Source organism: Xenopus tropicalis, chromosome 9, assembly GCF_000004195.4.
Source record: "Xenopus tropicalis strain Nigerian chromosome 9, UCB_Xtro_10.0, whole genome shotgun sequence".
In the NCBI taxonomy this organism is placed as follows: domain Eukaryota; kingdom Metazoa; phylum Chordata; class Amphibia; order Anura; family Pipidae; genus Xenopus; species Xenopus tropicalis.
In genome coordinates this window covers 994,969-1,019,619 of record NC_030685.2, presented here as the reverse complement: position 1 = coordinate 1,019,619, position 24,651 = coordinate 994,969, and the positions used below count along the sequence as shown (strand labels likewise).

Below are 24,651 nucleotides of genomic sequence, written 5' to 3'. Positions count from 1 at the left end.
ACAATACACTGGGGGGGGGGGGGTATTGCACACACACAGCTCTGCTGCCTATATACAGGGGGGGGGGCAGAATCCCTTCTCTGCATGAGTAACTACAGTAGGATCACTTACCCTTTAATAACACAATAACAATACACTGGGGGGGGGGGGGTATTGCACACACACAGCTCTGCTGCCTATATACAGGGGGGGCAGAATCCCTTCTCTGCATGAGTAACTACAGTAGGATCACTTACCCTTTAATAACACAATAACAATATACTGGGGGGGGTATTGCACACACACAGCTCTGCTGCCTATATACAGGGGGGGCAGAATCCCTTCTCTGCATGAGTAACTACAGTAGGATCACTTACCCTTTAATGACACAATAACAATATACTGGGGGGGGGGTATTGCACACACACAGCTCTGCTGCCTATATACAGGGGGGGGGCAGAATCCCTTCTCTGCATGAGTAACTACAGTAGGATCACTTACCCTTTAATAACACAATAACAATATACTGGGGGGGGGTATTGCACACACACAGCTCTGCTGCCTATATACAGGGGGGGGGCAGAATCCCTTCTCTGCATGAGTAACTACAGTAGGATCACTTACCCTTTAATAACACAATAACAATATACTGGGGGGGGTATTGCACACACACAGCTCTGCTGCCTATATACAGGGGGGGGCAGAATCCCTTCTCTGCATGAGTAACTACAGTAGGATCACTTACCCTTTAATAACACAATAACAATACACTGGGGGGGGGGGTATTGCACACACAGCTCTGCTGCCTATATACAGGGGGGGGGCAGAATCCCTTCTCTGCAAGTCACTGAGATGGGAAAGTGAAAGTGATCTGAGCAGAACCCATAAGAGATGGAGCAACGAGGGGCTCTCCTGATTCTGCTCTTCTCATTCCTCTCCCCCTCAGGTACCAACTCATATACATCTCTTTATTATGGGGTATAAGGTGGGGGGCACAATGTGGGGGGAAATAGGGGTTGGGGCAGAGCAGGATACAGTACTGTGTGTATAGGGGGGCAGTTTGTACTAAGGCTCAGTCTGTGTTTGTGCTGCTGTACAGGGTACTTTCCCTGCCCCCCGGGTGGGCACACAGACCCCCCTACCCTGTAGGATTAGAGAGACAGACAGGGCAGGGCTGGAAGGAGATGGTGCCGGAGCCTGAGGGAATTTTTGCTGCAATGCAGCCCTGTCCCTCCCATCACATTCCCATAATGCAGGAGCATTTCCAGGAACATCCTCACCCCCCCCCCCCCATTGTTGTTTCAGACGGCTCCTCCTAAGCCCCTCCCATGTTTGTCCTGTGTCCCTGTTTCATAGTGATGCCATCATACGGACTGTAGGGGGCGACACAGCTGCTGTGCTACTACATTTCCCTGATAGGCATCTAGGCGTCTGTCTTTATAGCAAAGTTGGTGCTGAACTACAAATCCCACCATCCACTGCCACTTTGCATTACTGAACTACACTTCCCAGAATTCTCTACTTGAACTGATCCTTTGCATGTTTAGAACAACATCTGGTCACATGATGTATTAAGGCTCATTTGGTTACATTTTCTTTTAAAGAATAAAGAAATGGAGCAATTTATTTGCAACTAGTGACGAGTGAATCTGTCACATTTCGCTTTGCTGAAAAATTTGCGAATCTTTAAAAAAATTTGCAAATCAGGAAAAATGTTGTGCATCAAAAAATTGCCGCCCGCAACAATAAGTTTGTCACCAGAGACAGTTCTTTATGATGAGAGAGACAGTTCTTTATGATGAGAGAGACAGTTCTTTATGATGAGAGAGACAATTCTTTATGATGATAGAGACAATTCTTTATGATGAGAGAGACAATTCTTTATGATGAGAGAGACAATTCTTTATGATGAGAGAGACAATTCTTTATGATGATAGAGACAATTCTTTATGATGAGAGAGACAATTCTTTATGATGAGAGAGACAATTCTTTATGATGAGAGAGACAATTTTTGGACGCACGGCGAATTTTGTCACCCAGTTTTGCAAAAAAATCCACAAAAGCCGAAATGAGGAAATTTGCTGTGAATCCATGCCTGCCGATTTTTTTCACCCATCACTATTAACAACTAGTCATGAGCAAAATCCAGGTACGGATTTGTGGCAAACTTGCACGTTTCGCCATTGGCTGATTCGCATTTTATGCAAACAAATGCCCCTAACAGGCACTATGCCCCCAGCAACAGGAGGGGCTCCCAGCGTGGGCGGCCATGTTGTGGTATTAACATGGAGAACATGAAAAATTGGGCACCCCTCTGGAAACCCTGCTGCACAGCGCGGCTCAACCAAACGTTACTCAGCTGTTGCCGGACTACAAATCCCAGAATAATGTAACATATAATGAAGGGTGAGGCATGCTGGGAGCTGTAGTCCAGCAACATCAGGGTTGGATTCTTAAAGCAATATTGCCCAATAAAACTTTCCCAGCTCTCTAGGGCCCGCATTGGCAGAAATGCAAAAGAATCCTCCAATGAGAATCCCAGCTGATGTGAGTAAATCCGGCTCCCTGTTCTCTGTTCCTGCAATTGGAGTTGGGAGCAATAAGCACAGTTTCCCAGCACTGAACAAGTCTGTCCCTTTATCCCCATGTCTGATTCCTGTGCCATATAATGACGGGAAAATGCCATCATTATCTCTATATGTAAGATAATATCAAAATGGCTGATATAGAGCTGGGAATCTAATCAGCATTCTCATTGGTCACTTCTCTTGTGTATATATTTTTTTCTTCAACTAGGTGGAAGCTACAAATGATCCCATTGGCACAGAGACACAGGTGCATCATGGGTACAGGTACATATAAACTAGTGCTGCCCTATTATACACAGTTTATTACAGGATATCAATACAAACAAGCTTTAGCTCAGTATTTAGACATAACTTGTTTACAACAGACTCCCAAATATTCCCATATCCCCATCCCCCAAAATATCAGCTCAGGAGATAATTGGGGCTTTTTCCAACAAAAACACATTCTGAATTCTCTCCTTCTACAAATGACTCTCTCTAACACTCACATTACACTGACCAAAGCAAAGGGTTGCCGAGCAGCCTGGGGGTTCCGAGCAGCCTGGGGGTTCTGAGCAGCCTGGGGGTGCCATACAGCCTGGGGGTGCCATACAGACTGGGGGTGCCATACACAGCCTGTTTATAATAGTGAGACACAAACTCTGAGCTCAGTGTCAGTCACTTTGCATCCTGGGAAGGAACATAGTGTTTGTGCAGAGGTTCCCCTGTACATGTTGTTCTGCCTATACACCTACTGGCACAGTTTGGCCTCTCCCCGTGTGTAATGCACACACACCCCCATGCAACTGCTTCATAAACACTTTGACAGAAGTTATTGGGCTGTGTGTGTGGGTGTATATAAAAGCCCCAGTGCTAAAGCTAGTAATATTCTGTACCTTAGTCATGGAGGAGAGAGATCTCTTGTTCGTGATCATTTCCTTTTTTACAGATCCAGTAAATCTCTTGTTCCTGATCATTCTCTTCCCTTTATTGCAGATCCAGTACATCTCTTGTTCTTGACCATTCTCTTCCCTTTATTAAAGATCCAGTAGATCTCTTGTTTGTGATCATTCCTTTTGTTACAGATCCAGTAGATCTCTTGTTCCTGACCATTATCTTCCCTTTATTACAAATCCAGTAAATTTCTTGTTCCTGATCATTCTTTTCCCTTTATTACAGATCCAGTAGATCTCTTGTTCCTGATCATTCTCTTCCCTTTATTACAGATCCAGTAGATCTCTTGTTCCTGATCATTCTCTTCCCTTTATTACCGATCCAGTAGATCTCTTGTTCCTGATCATTCTCTTCCCTTTATTACAGATCCAGTAGATCTCTTGTTCCTGATCATTCTCTTCCCTTTATTACAGATCCAGTAGATCTCTTGTTCCTGATCATTCTCTTCCCTTTATTACAGATCCAGTAGATCTCTTGATCCTGATCATTCCCTTTGTTACAGATCCAGTAGATCTCTTGTTCTTGACCATTCTCTTCCCTTTATTAAAGATCCAGTAGATCTCTTGTTCGTGATCATTCCCTTTGTTACAGATCCAGTAGATCTCTTGTTCCTGACCATTATCTTCCCTTTATTACAAATCCAGTAGATCTCTTGTTCCTGATCATTCTCTTCCCTTTATTACAGATCCAGTAGATCTCTTGTTCCTGATCATTCTCTTCCCTTTATTACAGATCCAGTAGATCTCTTGTTCTTGACCATTCTCTTCCCTTTATTAAAGATCCAGTAGATCTCTTGTTCGTGATCATTCCCTTTGTTACAGATCCAGTAGATCTCTTGTTCCTGATCATTCTCTTCCCTTTATTACAGATCCAGTAGATCTATTGTTCTTGACCATTCTCTTCCCTTTATTAAAGATCCAGTAGATCTCTTGTTCGTGATCATTCCCTTTGTTACAGATCCAGTAGATCTCTTGTTCCTGATCATTCTCTTCCCTTTATTACAGATCCAGTAGATCTCTTGTTCTTGACCATTCTCTTCCCTTTTTTAAAGATCCAGTAGATCTCTTGTTCGTGATCATTCCCTTTGTTACAGATCCAGTAGATCTCTTGTTCCTGATCATTCTCTTCCCTTTATTACAGATCCAGTAGATCTCTTGATCTTGACCATTCTCTTCCCTTTATTAAAGATCCAGTAGATCTCTTGTTCGTTATCATTCCCTTTGTTACAGATCCAGTAGATCTCTTGATCCTGATCATTCCCTTTGTTACAGATCCAGTAGATCTCTTGTTCTTGACCATTCTCTTCCCTTTATTAAAGATCCAGTAGATCTCTTGTTCGTGATCATTCCCTTTGTTACAGATCCAGTAGATCTCTTGTTCCTGATCATTCTCTTCCCTTTATTACAGATCCAGTAGATCTCTTGATCTTGACCATTCTCTTCCCTTTATTAAAGATCCAGTAGATCTCTTGTTCGTTATCATTCCCTTTGTTACAGATCCAGTAGATCTCTTGATCCTGATCATTCCCTTTGTTACAGATCCAGTAGATCTCTTGTTCTTGACCATTCTCTTCCCTTTATTAAAGATCCAGTAGATCTCTTGTTCGTGATCATTCCCTTTGTTACAGATCCAGTAGATCTCTTGTTCCTGATCATTCTCTTCCCTTTATTACAGATCCAGTAGATCTATTGTTCTTGACCATTCTCTTCCCTTTATTAAAGATGTAATAACTGCTCTATATTTATTAAATTTGTGTAAGTTCTATGGTCAACAGATACCACACACAAGGGTGATATTTAAAGTATATTTAATGTGTGGAAATAATGTTACAGAAAAATACATACAAATTATAACAATTAAGCCAGTCAGATATATCATCGACAGCCTACCAAAACCATAAATGCAAAGTATATGAATGTATTAATCTGAGGTCTAAAAAGTGTATTATGTGCATAAATGTGTATGTCTTAGCTGTGTGTGTGAGTGTCTGTGTGTGTCTGTGTGGGATGTGTGCTTGTGTTCTTGTGTTCCAGGCTTTCCTTTGTTCCTAAATATATACCCCCTCAATGGGATACACTTCCCCCACCCTTATACATAGGCCATTCCATAGGTTGCTTAGGGACATTGCTGATGTAAGGAACAAAGGACTATATAAATGTATGTGTCAGTCAATATATGTATGGCTAAGGCAGGAGTGCATGAATGACCACAGCTATTAACTCCTTCAAGCCCACTGTATCACCAATTTCCAAACCTTAATATTTTACAAATTCCCCCTTTGCACCCTGGCTTTGCCAACAACATTTCATTCATATGCAACATAAAAAGGAAGTCATTCTTTGCCACTTGTCAAATGTCCATAGTTCATACATCATAACCTTTTAATAACATGTAATGAGATGGTAAGCAGTGATAGCTCATGAGGACTAACCTAGTTGTTTGCCAAAACTACTTTACTTAAACATTGTTGTTTTCTTCAACATCTAGCCATAGCCTCCTGGTCTAAGTTTAAAAAAATCTTCCATTAAAACCTTTACTCATAAAGCTGTGTTTGATTGCAGTTGGCAGTGAATTCTTTACCACACCTTTCAAGGTCTCGCTGTGAATAGCGTATCAGCGAACATCAAATATGGTGATTAAGAGCAGAGTCCTCCATTCTGGAAATAACTTTCACCAAGTTACAGTCCCATTTCTTGTTGATTTCTTTATACAATATTTGGTGAATAGTGATGGGCGAAAAGTTTCGCCAGGCATGGATTCGCGGCGAATTTCCGCGTTTCGCCATTGGCGGATTGTTTCGCGAAACAGATGAAAAATTTCGCCGCGGAAAAATTCGCCGCACGTCCAAAAATTGTCACGGGCGACAAAATAATAGCCACGGGCGACGAAACAATAGCGCGCGACAAAATAATAGCCGCGGGCGACGAAACAAGAGCAGCGGGCGACAAAACAAGAGGCGCGCGACGAAACAAGAGCCGCGGGCGACGAAACAAGAGCCGCGTGCGACGAAACAATAGCTGCGCGCGACGAAACAAGAGCCGTGCGACAAAATAATAGCTGCGGGCGACTAAATAATAGCCGCGCGACAAAACAATAGCCGCGGGCGACGAAACAATAGCCGCGGGCGACGAAACAATAGCCGCGGGCGACGAAACAATAGCCGCGGGCGATGAAACAAGAGCCGCGGGCGACGAAACAAGAGCCACGCGCGACGAAACAAGAGCCACGCGCGACGAAACAAGAGCCACGCGCGACAAAACAATAGCCGCGGGCGACGAAACAATAGCCGCGGGCGACGAAACAAGAGCCGCGCGCGACGAAACAAGAGCCGCGCGCGACGAAATAATAGCCGCGGGCGACAATTTTTTTTTTGTCGCACGACATTTTCGCCGTTTCGCAAATTTTTCGCCGTTTCGCGGATCTTTTCAAAGATTCGCGAATTTTTCGGCGAAGCGAAACGGAACAGATTCGCTCATCACTATTGGTGAACACTCTTCCAGTGAATGATGCAAGGCATGTTTCCGATAGCTTGAGTAACTTCCATGCAATGGCAGCCTGCAGCTCCTAGGTCCTGTAGGGTTCAACTGTAAGCTGTAACTTTTATCTTTGATCAGACAATCACCCTTTTGCTTTTTTGCAATAATCTTGAAACAGACTTGGCTTCTTTGGAAACCCCGAGCCATAACTCAGTCCATAGAGCAAAAGATGGTGTGGCTTGAATAAACAATACTCAACACAGTCTTTAGCAGGTTTTTTAAAAAACAACAATCTGATGAAAACTGTAGCAGGCAAAGTCAGAATCAGGAGAAATAAAATCATTGCTTTGTGAACAGTTCTTACATTTCAGAATAAAAGTCATTTCTCGGGTAACCCTTATACGTATTATTCTGTAATATTGATTCTTCCTGGGTCACAGTCTGTATTGCATAATTACTTTACTCCTCAAACCTGCACTTCTCTTTGCAGAGTGGTGTTCCTCTTCTTTTGTTTTGCAGCTATTATCCAGTATGGCCTATAACTAGTGTTATACTAAAATCCTATTCTATCACTGTATTACCATGTCATTGTCAGTAATTCAGTATTATGACAAAATTTTAAAGCAAATGTAAGTTGTGCCTTTTCCTTCCAATTGAATAACAAAAAACATTGAAGGCACACCCATACAATCAAAATTGTGTCCATGTGATTAAATAATCATAAAATCACAACATATCAATGATTTCCATTTCCAGATTTAACTAAAATGTATAACTAACCATTAAGTACCAGTATAAAATATTTGCATACATTTACCAAAAACATATTTAATACATGTATATTTAGTTATTCATATTTAACATCCAAGTTCTGTTCATCTATCCCACAAAATCATAGCATAATTGTTTCCATACTCCATTAATCAATATCCATGACAATATAAAAAATTCATTCATTCATTTCATTCCGGTTTGGTAACCAGACTTTGTTGGTAGGGAAAGAGATCATACTCCTATTTCTAGGAAAAATGTTGCCTTAAACGCTATAACGTTACTGGGTTTGGGTTACAATCAAAGTTCTTTGTTCTTTTAAACTCATCATTTTTATCTTTCTGTGTCTTGAAGTCTTCATTATCTTGCTTGATAAGTATGTATCAAAAATCTGGAGCAGAACTATAACATATATTTTATATTCATGTAAAGCAGTATGTATGTATTAGATGTATATTAGCATGTGAAAAGAACCATTTGTCAGATTTTCCTAAAATACATAGGCATTAATATTCCTTTGTGCCTAAAGGTCAAACTAATACTGACCTTCCCATAAAACCCCCAAGGATCATCTGAGAACTTTGGAAAACCTCATATCTCATCATCTCCTAGACAACCAAATCATTAATTTTACTGCTCAATGTACTGCTCCCTCTCCAACCCCCAAAAGCTGTCATTGTCACGGTCGGCACCCTAAACCAGAACAGATGCCAAGTTCCTTGGTCTCGGCTTGGCTTCACCAGTATTGTGACCGCCTTTGGCTTCGGGAGGAGCCCTCAGCTACTCAGATGCCACCTGGACTTAACGAGAGGAACTAGGCAGGAGTTCTGGCAAGCAAAGGGGCACGACTGTATATAGAGTCAGTTAGGCCGAAGATCACGGTACAAATAGGGTTAAACAAGTTCGTAGTCAGGCAGGCTGGGTCGAGGCAGGCGGAAAACAGGGATCGTCAGACAGGCAAGGGTCAACCAGATAATCAAGCAGCGGGATAAGGCAAAATCGGAGTCAAAAGGTACAAGCCGGGGTCAGGTTACGGATTGCAGAATAGTCAGGAACAGGCCGGGTCAAAACAGGAAAAATACGAACAGGAACAAAGGCACAAAGCTCAGGAAGGCACCAGAATCAAATTCTATCACGGGCAATGAATGTAAACAAAAGTCCCTTTAAATAGTTTGAATTTCGCGCCATTGCGCGCTGACGTCATGACGCCAGCGTGCGTGCGCCTTTAAACTGCGGAAATGCGCGCGCGCGCACACTTAGGAAGGAGCCGGCACAGAGGGAGAACGGCGCGGCGGGTGTCCCCGCCGATGGCAGCGCGGTGGGCGTCCCCGCCGCGCTGGTAAGTGTTTTATTACAGTCATTTAAAATAAAGACACTGTGACTTAAATTAGACACACCCATGCCATATGAGCTGTATGATTTTAACAAAACCCTATTCCCAGGGGCAGTCACATACCTTAAATCATGCCTAGCTGCATTAATTAAAATGAGATTCTTCTTTCAATATTAAACGAAATGAAGAAACAAGAAATATCCTACATCATTGGGTAATGTTTATGTTATACTGCCCAAATGGACCCCAAGGATAAAATATATATATATTTAGATTCAGTACACATACAGTTAGGGGCTGATTTACTAACCCACGAACGGGTCGAAATGAGTCCGATTGCGTTTTTTTTTTCGTAAAGATCGGTATTTTGCGATTTTTTCATATTTTTTGCGATTTTTTCGGCGTCTTTACGAATTTTTCGTTACCAATACGATTTTTGCGTAAAAACGCAAGTTTTTCGTAGCCATTACGAAAGTTGCGTAAAATCTTGCGATTTTTCCGTAGCGTTAAAACTTACGCGAAAAGTTGCGCCTTTTTCGTAGCGTTAAAACTTAAAAGGTGCGAAGTTTCGCATAAGTTTTAACGCTACGAAAAAAGCGCAACTTTTTGCGCAAATTTTTGCGCAAGTTTTAACGCTACGAAAAATCGCAAGATTTTACGCAACTTTCGTAATGGCTACGAAAAACTTGCGTTTTTACGCAAAAATCGTATTGGTAACGAAAAATTCGTAAAGACGCCGAAAAAATCGCAAAACATACGAAAAAGTCGCAAAATGTTCGTTTTCAAGTCGGAACTTTTCCAATTCGGGTCGGATTCGTGGGTTAGTAAATCAGCCCCTTAGTAACCATTAATGTTAAAACCCTGAAAAGTTTAAGATCTTGATGGACATTGCTTTCTATGACCTTATTTATACAAAGATCATCAATCAAAGATTAAACAATTATTAATTAGACAGACAAACAAACAAACTGAAACATATGTATATCCAGCTATTAATCTTGCAAGTGAAAATAATGGATCCATAATCAGTCTTCAAAGTTTTTTAACATATACATCTTATGGTACATCTTTGACAGTCTTAAACATTTTATCACATAACTGGCCAGGTCATGTGATAATCCAAACTATCAGAAGTCCATAAGATGTATACGGAGTACTCCTTCAACGTATTCATAATTTGAATAGGTTAGTTTGTAGTTATCCTGTATGATTTCTATTTTTATAAATGCCAATTCATTAACCTGCGCAGTATTTGAATAAGTGCACCTAAAGATTTTGATTTTAAACCTCTGACCAACAAAGCAAACTGGTTAGGCTTTGTCTACATCATTATCATGCAAACATGCTTCTGTTAGTAACTGTGAACAAATACATATAACAGACATGTGAGACAAAGGGGCACATTTACTAACCCACAAACGGGCCAAATACGTCCGATTGCGTTTTTTTCGTAATGATCGGTAATTTTGCGATTTTTTTCGGCATCTTTACGATTTTTGCGTAAAAACGCGAGTTTTCCGGCGTCTTTACGATTTTTGCGTAAATACGCGAGTTTTTCATAGCCATTACGAAAGTTGCGCAAAGTCGCGATTTTTTCGTAGCGTTAAAACTTGCGCGAAACGTCGCGCCTTTTAAGTTTTAACGCTACGAAAATGGCGCGACTTTGCGCGCAAGTGTTAACGCTATGAAAAAATCGCGACTTTGCGCAACTTTCGTAATGGCTACGAAAAAACTCGCGTTTTTATGCAAAAATCGTAAAGTCGCCGAAAAACTCGCGTTTTTATGCAAAATCGGAAAGACGCCGAAAAACTCGCGTTTTTACGCAAAAATCATAAAGACGCCGAAAAAAACGCAAAAAATACGAAAAAATCGCAAAATGTTCGTTTCCAATCGGAATTTTTCCAATTCGGATTCAAAATCGTGTCTTAGTAAATCAGCCCCAAAGGGTTGCAAGAGACAAACCTTTCTTAAACAAAAACCTCACAGCATGCATTCTCTACTTATGCACTGCAAGAAAATATCCCAGTATATTCTATGTATCCATGGTCTTCCTTAATGGATTAAGAACCCATCTCCTAGAAAGATCATAAACAGTTAAATACACATTTCATGATTAACAAATACAAATTGTTACTGGAGCCCTTTTTTTTTTTTACTAAGACCATAGTATTCTATAACCAGTGAGGTTACCCTTGAATATCTAATAGCACATCAATCAGTGACTACTCTTGGCCTTTGTTCTCCTAACCCGAATATCAGAGGGTAGATCTATTGTTCCTATGCATTACATCTTATGTGTCCAATTTTAACCTTTTTAGTGCCACAGGACGTAGAATCTACGTCCTGTGTATCAAAGGACCAAAGTGCCACAGAACGTAGATTCTACGTCCTGCTGCACTTCCGGTTTTGGGAGCGGAGGAATGGCTTTTCAAGCCATTCCTTCGCTCCCCACTCGTTCCCCAGCCTCCAGACAATAGTCAGAGGTGGGGAACGAGTGGCCCCTGGGTAGCGATTGCCCAGGGGCCACATACAACTCACCTGCCATCCACGTGGCTTTGCCGGCAGCTCCTCTCCCTTCTGCAGCTTCCCCCTCTGGCCCCCCTGCTTCCTGACACGCCCCCTCACATGAGCTGATGCTGTTGCTGGGCCAGATCGTGTTTCTCCTGCAGATCCTCACCTAGACCCCAAGTAAGTGGCAAATACACACACAAACACACAATCACACATTTATTACACTAATACACACTTATACTCACACTTATACACACACACATGCATTTTTGGGAGGTTTTCAAACATTTATCACTTACAGCACTTAGAGAAAACTCACACTTGGTTGCACACTCGCACACATGCACACAAAACACATTTTACACACATGTACACACACACTTACACACTTATGTAATTTTGTAATTATTTTTTTTTTTCTAATCGCATCGTTTTTATTCTTGCCTGAAAAAAATGTTTTATTGCCATTGCGGATAGTGTATTCGCTAACCGCACTGCGCAATACCTTTTGTGTATTATTTTGGTGTTTCTACTACATTTTCTGTGATTTTGGTGGATTTTTGGGTATTTTACTGCATGTTTAGCCATTTTATAGCATTTTCAGTTATGCATAGTTGTTGTTCGCTTGACTTTGTCTGTAAAACTTATTTGCCCTAGCCAAAATACTCAAACTGTTATTCTGCCCGCAGATATTATTAGGCAAAAAAAAAAAAATGATTTTAGTGATTTTTTTTTTATCTTTATCCATTTTAGTGCTTTTTACATTGTTCTTTGTTACTTGTCTTTGCACATGGACATTTTGTCTGCTGTATTTCAATTTGGCATCCTCTGTACCCCACATAGTTTGGTAAATCTATTCATATTGGGCATCAAACTGTTCAGTAGACTAGTGGCGTTCATACTTAGAGTGTTTTATGTTGGTACGTTACTAAATGTGGGGTACATAATGGGGCAACATGCAAGCTTTGTGACGATTTTCAGAAATGTCACAAAAACCGTTCTGTTTAGCATAGCTTTGTAATTTGGTAGTTTGCAGTAGAAAGTTTTATTTACCCATTTTTGTTTTGTCAGAATGTGTACTTTCGGAAAATATATGGTTTTCTAGGGTCTCCTTACTGTTAGGTGGTCGTATGGCACATAATACACATACCGGGTGCAAAAACTGCATGAGCCGAAGCATCTTATGTGAAAATTCATATGCACTATTTTTACTTGGGTGCCCCTGTACCCCACATAGTTTGGTAAATCTATGCATATAGGGCATCAAACTGTTCAGTAGACCCCTGGCGTTCATATTTAGAATGTTTTATGTTGATACGGTACAAAATGTGGGGGTACATAATGGGGTAAAATGCAAGCTTTGTGACAATTTTCTGAAATGTCATAAAAACCGTTCTGTTTAGCATAGCTTTGTAGTTTGGTAGTTTGTAGTAGAAAGATTTATTTACCCATTTTTGTTTTGTCAGAATGTGTACTTTCGGAAAATATATGGTTTTCTAGGGTCTCCTTACTGTTAGGTGGTCGTATGGCACATAATACACATACCGGGTGCAAAAACTGCATGAGCCGAAGCATCTTATGTGAAAATTCATATGCACTATTTTTACTTGGGTGCCCCTGTACCCCACATAGTTTGGTAAATCTATGCATATAGGGCATCAAACTGTTCAGTAGACCCCTGGCGTTCATATTTAGAATGTTTTATGTTGATACGGTACAAAATGTGGGGGTACATAATGGGGTAAAATGCAAGCTTTGTGACAATTTTCTGAAATGTCATAAAAACCGTTCTGTTTAGCATAGTTTTGTAGTTTGGTAGTTTGTAGTAGAAAGATTTATTTACCCATTTTTGTTTTGTCAGAATGTGTACTTTCGGAAAATATATGGTTTTCTAGGGTCTCCTTACTGTTAGGTGGTCGTATGGCACATAATACACATACCGGGTGCAAAAACTGCATGAGCCGAAGCATCTTATGTGAAAATTCATATGCACTATTTTTACTTGGGTGCCCCTGTACCCCACATAGTTTGGTAAATCTATGCATATAGGGCATCAAACTGTTCAGTAGACCCCTGGCGTTCATATTTAGAATGTTTTATGTTGATACGGTACAAAATGTGGGGGTAAATATTGGGGTAAAATGCAAGCTTTGTGACAATTTTCAGAAATGTCATAAAAACCGTTCTGTTTAGCATAGCTTTGTAGTTTGGTAGTTTGTAGTAGAAAGATGTATTTACCCATTTTTGTTTTGTCAGAATGTGTACTTTCGGAAAATATATGGTTTTCTAGGGTCTCCTTACTGTTAGGTGGTCGTATGGCACATAATACACATACCGGGTGCAAAAACTGCATGAGCCGAAGCATCTTATGTGAAAATTCATATGCACTATTTTTACTTGGGTGCCCCTGTACCCCACATAGTTTGGTAAATCTATGCATATAGGGCATCAAACTGTTCAGTAGACCCCTGGCGTTCATATTTAGAATGTTTTATGTTGATACGGTACAAAATGTGGGGGTAAATAATGGGGTAAAATGCAAGCTTTGTGACAATTTTCAGAAATGTCATAAAAACCGTTCTGTTTAGCATAGCTTTGTAGTTTGGTAGTTTGTAGTAGAAAGATGTATTTACCCATTTTTGTTTTGTCAGAATGTGTACTTTCGGAAAATATATGGTTTTCTAGGGTCTCCTTACTGTTAGGTGGTCGTATGGCACATAATACACATACCGGGTGCAAAAACTGCATGAGCCGAAGCATCTTATGTGAAAATTCATATGCACTATTTTTACTTGGGTGCCCCTGTACCCCACATAGTTTGGTAAATCTATGCATATAGGGCATCAAACTGTTCAGTAGACCCCTGGTGTTCATATTTAGAATGTTTCATGTTGATACGGTACAAAATGTGGGGGTACATAATGGGGTAAAATGCAAGCTTTGTGACAATTTTCAGAAATGTCAAAAAAATTGTTCTGTTTAGCATAGCTTTGTAGTTTGGTAGTTTGCAGTAGAAAGATGTATTTACCCATTTTTGTTTTGTCAGATTGTGTACTTTTGGAAAATGTATAGTTTTCTAGGGTCTCCTTACTGTTAGGGGGCCTTATGCCGCATAATGCACATGCCGGTAGCTTATATTGCAGTGTATACACTTTGTATGCACTGACGTCCTTATGGGGTCTCTAAATGCCAGATACAGTACTGATCCTATGCACAATGGGCATCAAACTGTTCAGCGGACCCTTGGCTTTCATATTTTGGGTGTGTTTTCTTGGTACCTAATGTTATGTGGGAGATAAGGTGCTTGAAAGTGGAAGATTTGATGTGTTTTTCAGGTATTTCACCAAAACTAGCAATTTTGGGAAAGCACTGCGACTCTGTAGTTTGGAGTAGAAAGACATGGGTACCAATTTTGAATTCGCCCGAATGTGTACTTTCCAAAAATATATGGTTTTGGGGGGTCAATGTATTTTTTTGTGTTTTTACCCCACAGAAAATGCAGTAAACGTGTTGAATTTTCAGTAGCTAAAGAGACCTCTGGGGCAATCTCTATGCACTGACGTCCTTATGGGGGTCTCTAAATGCCAGATACAGTGCTGATCCTATGCACAATGGGCATCAAACTGTTCAGCGGACCCTGGGCTTTCATATTTCGGGTGTGTTTTCTTGGTACCTAATGTTATGTGGGAGATAAGGTGCTTGAAAGTGGAAGATTTGATGTGTTTTTCAGGTATTTCACCAAAACTAGCAATTTTGGGAAAGCACTGCGACTCTGTAGTTTGGAGTAGAAAGACATGGGTACCAATTTTGAATTCGCCCGAATGTGTACTTTCCAAAAATATATGGTTTTGGGGGGTCAATGTATTTTTTTGTGTTTTTACCCCACAGAAAATGCAGTAAACGTGTTGAATTTTCAGTAGCTAAAGAGACCTCTGGGGCAATCTCTATGCACTGACGTCCTTATGGGGTCTCTAAATGCCAGATACAGTACTGATCCTATGCACAATGGGCATCAAACTGTTCAGCGGATCCTTGGCTTTCATATTTAGGGTGTGTTTTCTTGGTACCTAATGTTATGTGGGAGATATGGTGCTTGAAAGTGGAAGATTTGATGTGATTTTCAGGTATTTCACCAAAACTAGCAATTTTGGGAAAGCACTGCGACTCTGTAGTTTGGAGTAGAAAGACATGGGTACCAATTTTGAATTCGCCCGAATGTGTACTTTCCAAAAATATATGGTTTTGGGGGTCAATGTATTTTTTTATGTTTTTACCCCACAGAAAATGCAGTAAACGTGTTGAATTTTCAGTAGCTAAAGAGACCTCTGGGGCAATCTCTATGCACTGACGTCCTTATGGGGTCTCTAAATGCCAGATACAGTGCTGATCCTATGCACAATGGGCATCAAACTGTTCAGCGGATCCTTGGCTTTCATATTTAGGGTGTGTTTTCTTGGTACCTAATGTTATGTGGGAGATATGGTGCTTGAAAGTGGAAGATTTGATGTGATTTTCAGGTATTTCACCAAAACTAGCAATTTTGGGAAAGCACTGCAACTCTGTAGTTTGGAGTAGAAAGACATGGGTACCAATTTTGAATTCGCCCGAATGTGTACTTTCCAAAAATATATGGTTTTGGGGGGTCAATGTATTTTTTTGGGTTTTTACCCCACAGAAAATGCAGTAAACGGATTGAATTTTCAGTAGCTAAAGAGATCTCCTGGGCAATTTGTATGCACTAACTTCCTTATGGGGTCTCTAAATGCCAGATACATTGGTGTTCCTATGCACAATGGGCATCAAACTGTTCAGCGGACCCTTGGCTTTCATATTTAGGGTGTGTTCTTTTGGTACCTAATGTTATGTGGGAGATAAGGTGCTTGAAAGTGGAAGATTTGATGTGATTTTTAGGTATTTCACCAAAACTAGCAATTTTGGGAAAGCACTGCGACTCTGTAGTTTGGAGTAGAAAGACATGGGTACCAATTTTGAATTCGCCCGAATGTGTACTTTCCAAAAATATATGGTTTTGGGGGTCAATGTATTTTTTTATGTTTTTACCCCACAGAAAATGCAGTAAACGTGTTGAATTTTCAGTAGCTAAAGAGACCTCTGGGGCAATCTCTATGCACTGACGTCCTTATGGGGTCTCTAAATGCCAGATACAGTGCTGATCCTATGCACAATGGGCATCAAACTGTTCAGCGGATCCTTGGCTTTCATATTTAGGGTGTGTTTTCTTGGTACCTAATGTTATGTGGGAGATATGGTGCTTGAAAGTGGAAGATTTGATGTGATTTTCAGGTATTTCACCAAAACTAGCAATTTTGGGAAAGCACTGCGACTCTGTAGTTTAGAGTAGAAAGACATGGGTACCAATTTTGAATTCGCCCGAATGTGTACTTTCCAAAAATATATGGTTTTGGGGGGTCAATGTATTTTTTTGGGTTTTTACCCCACAGAAAATGCAGTAAACGGATTGAATTTTCAGTAGCTAAAGAGATCTCCTGGGCAATTTGTATGCACTAACTTCCTTATGGGGTCTCTAAATGCCAGATACATTGGTGTTCCTATGCACAATGGGCATCAAACTGTTCAGCGGACCCTTGGCTTTCATATTTAGGGTGTGTTCTTTTGGTACCTAATGTTATGTGGGAGATAAGGTGCTTGAAAGTGGAAGATTTGATGTGATTTTTAGGTATTTCATCAAAACTGGCAATTTTGGGAAAGAATTGCGACTCAGTAGTTTGGAGTAGAAAGACATGGGTACCAATTTTGAATTTGTCCGAATGTGTACTTTCCAAAAATATATGATTTTTGGGGGTCAATGTATTTTTTTGTGTTTTTACCCCACAGAAAATGCAGTAAATGTGTTGAATTTTCAGTAGCTAAAGAGATCTCCTGGGCAATTTGTATGTACTAACTTCCTTTTGGGGTCTCTAAATTCCAGATACATCGGGGATCCTATGCACAATGGGCATCAAACTGTTCAGTGGACCCCTGGCTTTCATATTTAGGGTGTGTTTTCTTCGTACCTAATGTTATGTGGGAGATAAGGTGCTTGAAAATGGAAGATTTGAGGTGATTTTTTAGAATTTTCATAATTTTTTATAGAAAATGCTAAATTCAGTAAAGCATTGCCGTTTGGTACTTAGGAGTTGGAAGACATAGTTACCCATTTCGGATTCGTCAGAATGTGTAGTTTTCAAAAATGTATGGTTTCCTGGGGTAAACCTAATGTTCCAGGATTTTTGGCTTTGGAATGTAAAGTATGCCGTATTCTGCTTTAATGCTTTGAAAATTTAGTAATTTACTGCTGGGAGTTTTTGATCTATAGAAGTCAGAAATCTCAATAAAACTATACATATCAGGTATTGGCACGTTCGGGAGACATGAGGCTTTCCAAATCAGTTGAATTTTTGTCCATAAAATAAAATGTGTTTCTGGTAGATATCCTTATATCATGAAAAATAGCATTTTTTCTTTTTTTTTTTGTATTTCAAGCTCTAAATCTTGTTCCAGAAGTGGAAATACACAAAAACTCAGGTAGATTTGGAAAGCTCAGGTTCTCCTGAAAAAAACAATATATAGTTTGCCTACCTAAACTTAACCCTGCCCCCAGTAAAAGCCCCTACATTGAGAGAGCACAGAATGTTCACAAAACGTCTGGCACTGGGGGGAACTGAAATGACGAATTCGGCTGGCACTTAAAGGGTTAAAGTCTTTTCTGTCAAATATCAGTCAAATAAAACCTTAATGGTGTTTTACTATAGCAAATATATATTAGAATGTGTTCACTCTCTCTCTTCTGTACTTATTTAAAAAAGGTAAGTAAAGTAATTGCATTATAGGCAAATGTGCCCTTAATATCCTATAATAATAATTTCCCTCAATTTATTAAGCAATCTACATGGAAATACAATGCAGCATTCAGAAAATAATATCTGTTTATCTGTCCAAACTTACTACTTACACTGTAGAAGTATGCTCATTACATTAATAAAATGCTCTGGTTGAGTAACTCTACCAGTAACTCACTGGTGTAACCTGAGCAATACCAGTGTGCCTCATTGTATTTCTGTATAATTTAGAGAGGAAAAACCAAATCAAAATCTATACCTTTGTGATTTTGATTATAAAAGATCAACATCAGTCCTGCACAAACCTCTGTAGAGATAACTTTTAGATATTTTGATCAGTGGAAGCAAACCATTCTCTCCTTTCTAGTGAAATACTGACTTTATGATACATGTCAAACAAAAACAGTTATGATATTTATAATTCCACTGCCAAAATAACTTTCCAACAATGCTAACATGGCATTTGCTGATACGGGGGTTAATATTTGCAGAAATTCAGCAGCATAACACAATTAATACACTATAAGTTTTCCTGATCCTGCTGTTCAGTGAAATACATTCACATTCTAACATTTTGAAATTACTACACATTTCCATGTAAATATTACTTTATTTAAAATTATTCCCAATCATATACATTTACACACACCATTAACATAACATTGTTAATCCTATGCTTCATCTTGGAAAATGATATTCCTCCCTCTAACTTTAAATTTGCCCCCACACACTGACCATACAGATCTGACCAAATCTCTGCCTCAGACATAATTCTATGAGGGATTTTAAACTCAAATTTGCTCTTCCTAGCCAAATCATCAAGAAAATCCATACTCACCGGAAAGCAGAATGTTTCTCACTGCGCCCGCAATTATGTCAAAGCCTATAATACTTACACAAGCGACTTCTAGGTTCTTTTACTCATATAGACATCTGGAAGCTTCAGTTCAACTACACCCTCCTGTCCCCCTTTGAAGCTGACAGAGTGTGTATATGTGTAGTGTCCAGGTCTATAAATCTGGGTGGACTCGCCAACTGTAATAACTGCTCTATATTTATTAAATTTGTGTAAGTTCTATGGTCAACAGATACCACACACAAGGGTGATATTTAATATTTATTTAATGTGTGGAAATAATGTTACAGAAAAATACATACAAATTATAACAATTAAGCCAGTCAGATATATCATCGACAGCCTACCAAAACCATAAATGCAAAGTATATGAATGTATTAATCTGAGGTCTGAAAAGTGTATTATGTGCATAAATGTGTGTGTCTTAGCTGTGTGTGTGAGTGTCTGTGTGTGTCTGTGTGGGATGTGTGCTTGTGTGCTTGTGTTCCAGGCTTTCCTTTGTTCCTAAATATATACCCCCTCAATGGGATACACTTCCCCCACCCTTATACATAGGCCATTACATAGGTTGCTTAGGGACATTGCTGATGTAAGCAACAAAGGACTATATAAATTTATGTGTCAGTCAATATATGTACGGCTAAGGCAGGAGTGCATGAATGACCACAGCTATTAACTCCTTCAAGCCCACTGTATCACCAATTTTCAAACCTTAATATTTTACAAAAGATCCAGTAGATCTCTTGTTCATGATCATTCCCTTTGTTACAGATCCAGTAGATCTCTTGTTCCTGACCATTATCTTCCCTTTATTACAAATCCAGTAAATTTCTTGTTCCTGATCATTCTTTTCCCTTTATTACAGATCCAGTAGATCTCTTGTTCCTGATCATTCTCTTCCCTTTACTACAGATCCAGTAGATCTCTTGTTCCTGATCATTCTCTTCCCTTTATTACAGATCCAGTAGATCTCTAGTTCCTAATCATTTCCTTTCCTTTACTACAGATCCAGTAGATCTCTTGTTCCTGATCATTCTCTTCCCTTTATTACAGATCCAGTACATCTCTTGTTTGTTATCATTCCCTTTGTTACAGATCCAGTAGATCTCTTGTTCCTGACCATTATCTTCCCTTTATTACAAATCCAGTAAATTTCTTGTTCCTGATCATTCTCTTCCCTTTATTACAGATCCAGTAGATCTCTTGTTCCTGATCATTCTCTTCCCTTTATTACAGATCCAGTACATCTCTTGTTCTTGACCATTCTCTTCCCTTTATTAAAGATCCAGTAGATCTCTTGTTCGTGATCATTCCCTTTGTTACAGATCCAGTAGATCTCTTGTTCCTGACCATTATCTTTCCTTTATTACAAATCCAGTAAATTTCTTGTTCCTAATCATTCTTTTCCCTTTATTACAGATCCAGTAGATCTCTTGTTCCTGATCATTCTCTTCCCTTTATTACAGATCCAGTAGATCTCTTGTTCCTGATCATTCTTTTCCCTTTATTACAGATCCAGTAGATCTCTTTTTCCTGATCATTCTATTCCCTGTGTTACAGGGGCTGCTCTGGACCTGACGGTTCCTCCGTCCCACCGAGCCAGAGTCGGATCAGACACCTCCATCCCCTGCACATTCCGATTGGACAGAAGATCAGTGGATCCCAAACTTCTCACAATATCATGGTACTTTCAGGATAGGGAGATCCTCAGATTCCCGGGGACAGTGGGGGCCCCAAACCCCAGATTGTCCCTAAACAAAGACACCACAAAGGATGGAGTGGCCTCTCTGTCTCTCACTGGCGTTCGCATCTCAGACGGAGGTCTGTACAAATGTTCTGTGGGTCACGGGTTCGAAAGGAGCGAAAAGGAAATCCGACTGGATATTCAGGGTGAGATTTTACTTTTTTCCATGGTGAGGGGCAGGTTATGGCATGATTGCGCCTTTTACCCAAAAGGTCTCTGTGGGAACTATATACGTTGCAACAAATATGTTCTTATGTTATATAACATCCCTGCTGTTCCTGCTTGACTCGCCCAACATGAAACATATTCAGTTATTACATTGAAAGAAATCTTTGCTTTTTGTCCTCCCCTGCAGCGCCCCCCAGTATCAATATAACAGACAATGCTGTAATCAAGGATAAGGAGAGCGCCCTGCGCGCCACCATTACTGGGTTCTACCCCGTGGACATTGACATTAAATGGCTCAGGGAGGGGGAGATACTGGCTGGTGGGACTGAGCTCCCCCCCCAGAGAAATGCAGATGGTACATACCGAGTGACCAGCACAGTGACCATTGTACCCACCGAGGGGAACAGGAACCAGAACTTCTACTGCCGAGTCCACCATGAGTCTCTCTCTGCCCCTCTCCAGGAAGGGTTCAAGTTGCTATATGGAGGTACTGATGGTCCAAACATGCAAAAGTACCATTCGTACTATCTAGATATATAGTTCTTGCACTAAGAATCATTAGTTTTCCCACAATTGCAGCATTTCTGGTGGGTGGGGAGGAATTACCTGAGCTCCGGGATTGGGCAGAACAGCTCGGTACTGGGTTCTATTATAGAATATTTTTCGATGGGCTCCATTAGGAATACATTTAGCTCACTCACAATAAAAAGAGCCTTCAGATGAGAACAAATACTTTGATATTTATTGCAGGAGTGATCCGAAAAATTGTAATCTAGGGTTATTTCCTTGGGGTATAAACAAAAAACCCACTTACCCTAGGGTTAATGGAATACATAAATAGCCCCCCCAAACCCCAATGTAACCAAAGTTTATGTTATAAACTAAATCTGCCCAGTGGGGTGGTACATCCCCTTTACTTGCTGTTAGTGATGGGCAAAATGTTTCACCAGGCATGGATTTGCGGCGAATTTCCGCGTTTCGCCATTGGCGGATTGCTTCGCGAAACGGATGAAAAAATTTGCTGTGCGCCCAAAAATTGTCACGGACGACAAAATAATAGCCGGGCGACAAAATAATAGCCGTGGGCGACAAAATAATAGCCGCGGGCGGCAAAAGAATAGCCGCGGGCAGCAAAAGAATAGCCGTGGGCCACGATTTTTATTGACGCGCGACATTTTTGCCGTTTCGTGAATTTTCCGCTGTTTCGCGAATCTTTCGAAAGATTCTGGAATTTTTCGGCGAAGCGAAACGGGACAGATTGGCTCATCACTACTTGCTGTATCTTGTAGGGGGGGTCAATTAATAATGGTCAGATATTTTTTTTTTCCTGTTTTGGATTTTCTATTATTAAAAAAAGTCACGATTTTGCTACGTGTCAAATTATATAAAAATCCGAATCACGTAGAAGTCAATGGCCGATGTCCCTTCCCTGGAGGTTCTTTCTTTTGCTTCAAAACTTTAGAGGTTTCGGATTATTTTGGTGCTGTGTTTTTGTGCAACGATTGAAAAAGTCGCAGTTTCATGACATTTGTGGAAATAATTTTATTTAAATTTTTAAAATGAAAAAAAATGTGAAATGTTTTAGTAGAGAAGAGTTTGAGTAAATTTGCCCCTAGAGAACTGGCTACAAGTTGGGCCGAGGCCACCACCAGTGCAACTGGGGCAAATGGAGGGCTCTGGGTCCCAGGGGGTCAGAGCATTAACAGCCCCTTATTTAGCTGAAAGTCTTCCTGCATTTCTGAAGGGGCGGAGCAGCAGTGTAGATGGGTGTGGCTTTATGTGGTTTTAGGGGGGCACTGCCTTTAGTTTTTGCAAGAGAGAACCCACTATAAATCATCTTACTGAAACAAGTGGAGATTAAATGCCATTCTGTCTCCTGTACCAGCTGCCCCATCTGTGTCCATCTCCAACAAACCCTTCCAGCGGGACCTGGAGCAGACTCTGACCTGCCGAGCCTGGGGGTTTTACCCAGAATCCATTGCTGTCAGTTGGTTCCTGAATGGAACATTTGTGGAGCAGTCTCAGACTCGCAGAATAAGTGGCTCCGAGGTGGCTTCGAGCTTTCGGTTTACACCAAGGGCGGAGCACACAGGGATGGAGCTGCTCTGCATGGTGGAACATGGGACCCTAAAGGAACCGAGTATCAACAAACTGCTGGTGGAATTCCCAGGTGAGAAGGTTCTGTGTGTTATTTATTATTCTATGGGGGGAGAGATAAATAGCAACAAATACAAATCTTAAAGGTGACCTAAAGTCTAAAATAGAAAATCAGTAGAAATGCTGTATTTTGTATACTGAACATAAACATAAACATTCTGAACTTACTGCACAAGCCCAGAGGCTGAGAAGCCTAATTACAGTAATGATTTATGCTTTCAAAGTTGTCCAGAGGGGGCTGCCATCTTGTTACTTTGTTAGACCATCTTTTGTAAGATTTAGGGCACGCACATGCTCAGTGGGCTCTGGGCTGCTGTTGGGAGGCGGAGCTTAGGGAACATAGTAAATTACTATCAGGTAATATCTGCCATAGAAGCTGATTAATAATTAGAATCATAATATGCAGCCTGCACTGGTACCTGTGTTGCCCTGTAATGTAATGTGGGTTTTAGTGTTTTTGTATTGTTTAATAAACAAATCATTAAGGTTGAGGAGACTGCCTCATACAGATTAAAGCAAACAAAAGGAATTCTGGGAACAATTTCCAAACTCCTAAAAAAATGCCATTTACATGGGTTTATCCTATAGGCTAAAGCTCAGCCACTGGGTTTAAAGCAGAAGCCGGAATAATAGCTGATCAGATTCCCAACTACAGACCGGTTTTGCCTTTCTTGAGACTCATGAAGGTAGCGCAGAATTTTCTGATCAGCTTAGGGAGAGTCAACATGTGATTTCTCAAACAAATCATTAAGGTTGAGGAGACTGCCTCATACGGATACAAGTAAACAAAAGGAATTCTGGGAATGAATTCCAAACAAAAAAAATCCCATTTACATGCGTATACCCTATAGGTTAAAGCTCACCCACTAGGTTTAAAGGGACACTAAACCCTGTGGCACAGCGTGGCTCAAACAAATATTGTTGGGCTACATATCCCAGAATAATGTCCCACTGAGCTTTCTATCGGTCCTTGTGTCTCTGCAGATCTGAGAGTGAAGGGACTGGTGAGGCTGGCGATGGTCACTTTAGCCATTGGTTACGCCCTGTTACTCTTCATCACATTGTACCACACGGAGCAGCACAAACGTAAGTACTTGGGAACTTTTCATTCTCATTTAGTCCCCGGCCTGACTTTACACGTTGGTCACACAGATGCACCGACTGGAACCCAACGTTAATTGTGAGTCCCTTATAGTGGCTACTAAATAGCACAGCCCTCAGTACCTGACTCACATGGACTCACAGGGCTCAAATAGGTGCTACTGCCCCCTAA

General features: G+C 40.5%; 1 protein-coding gene across 1 annotated transcript in view; it reads left to right on the top strand.

Annotated features, from left to right (window-relative positions):
* Positions 1–779: 779 nt before the first annotated feature.
* LOC101734116 overlaps positions 780–24,651 on the top strand; it is a 293,365-nt gene continuing 269,493 nt past the window's right edge. The window contains exon 1 of the mRNA XM_031893295.1: positions 780–925. Within this exon, the coding sequence (XP_031749155.1) occupies positions 871–925 (55 nt within the window). The 5' untranslated portion in view covers positions 780–870. The remainder of the gene's footprint in view (positions 926–24,651) is intronic.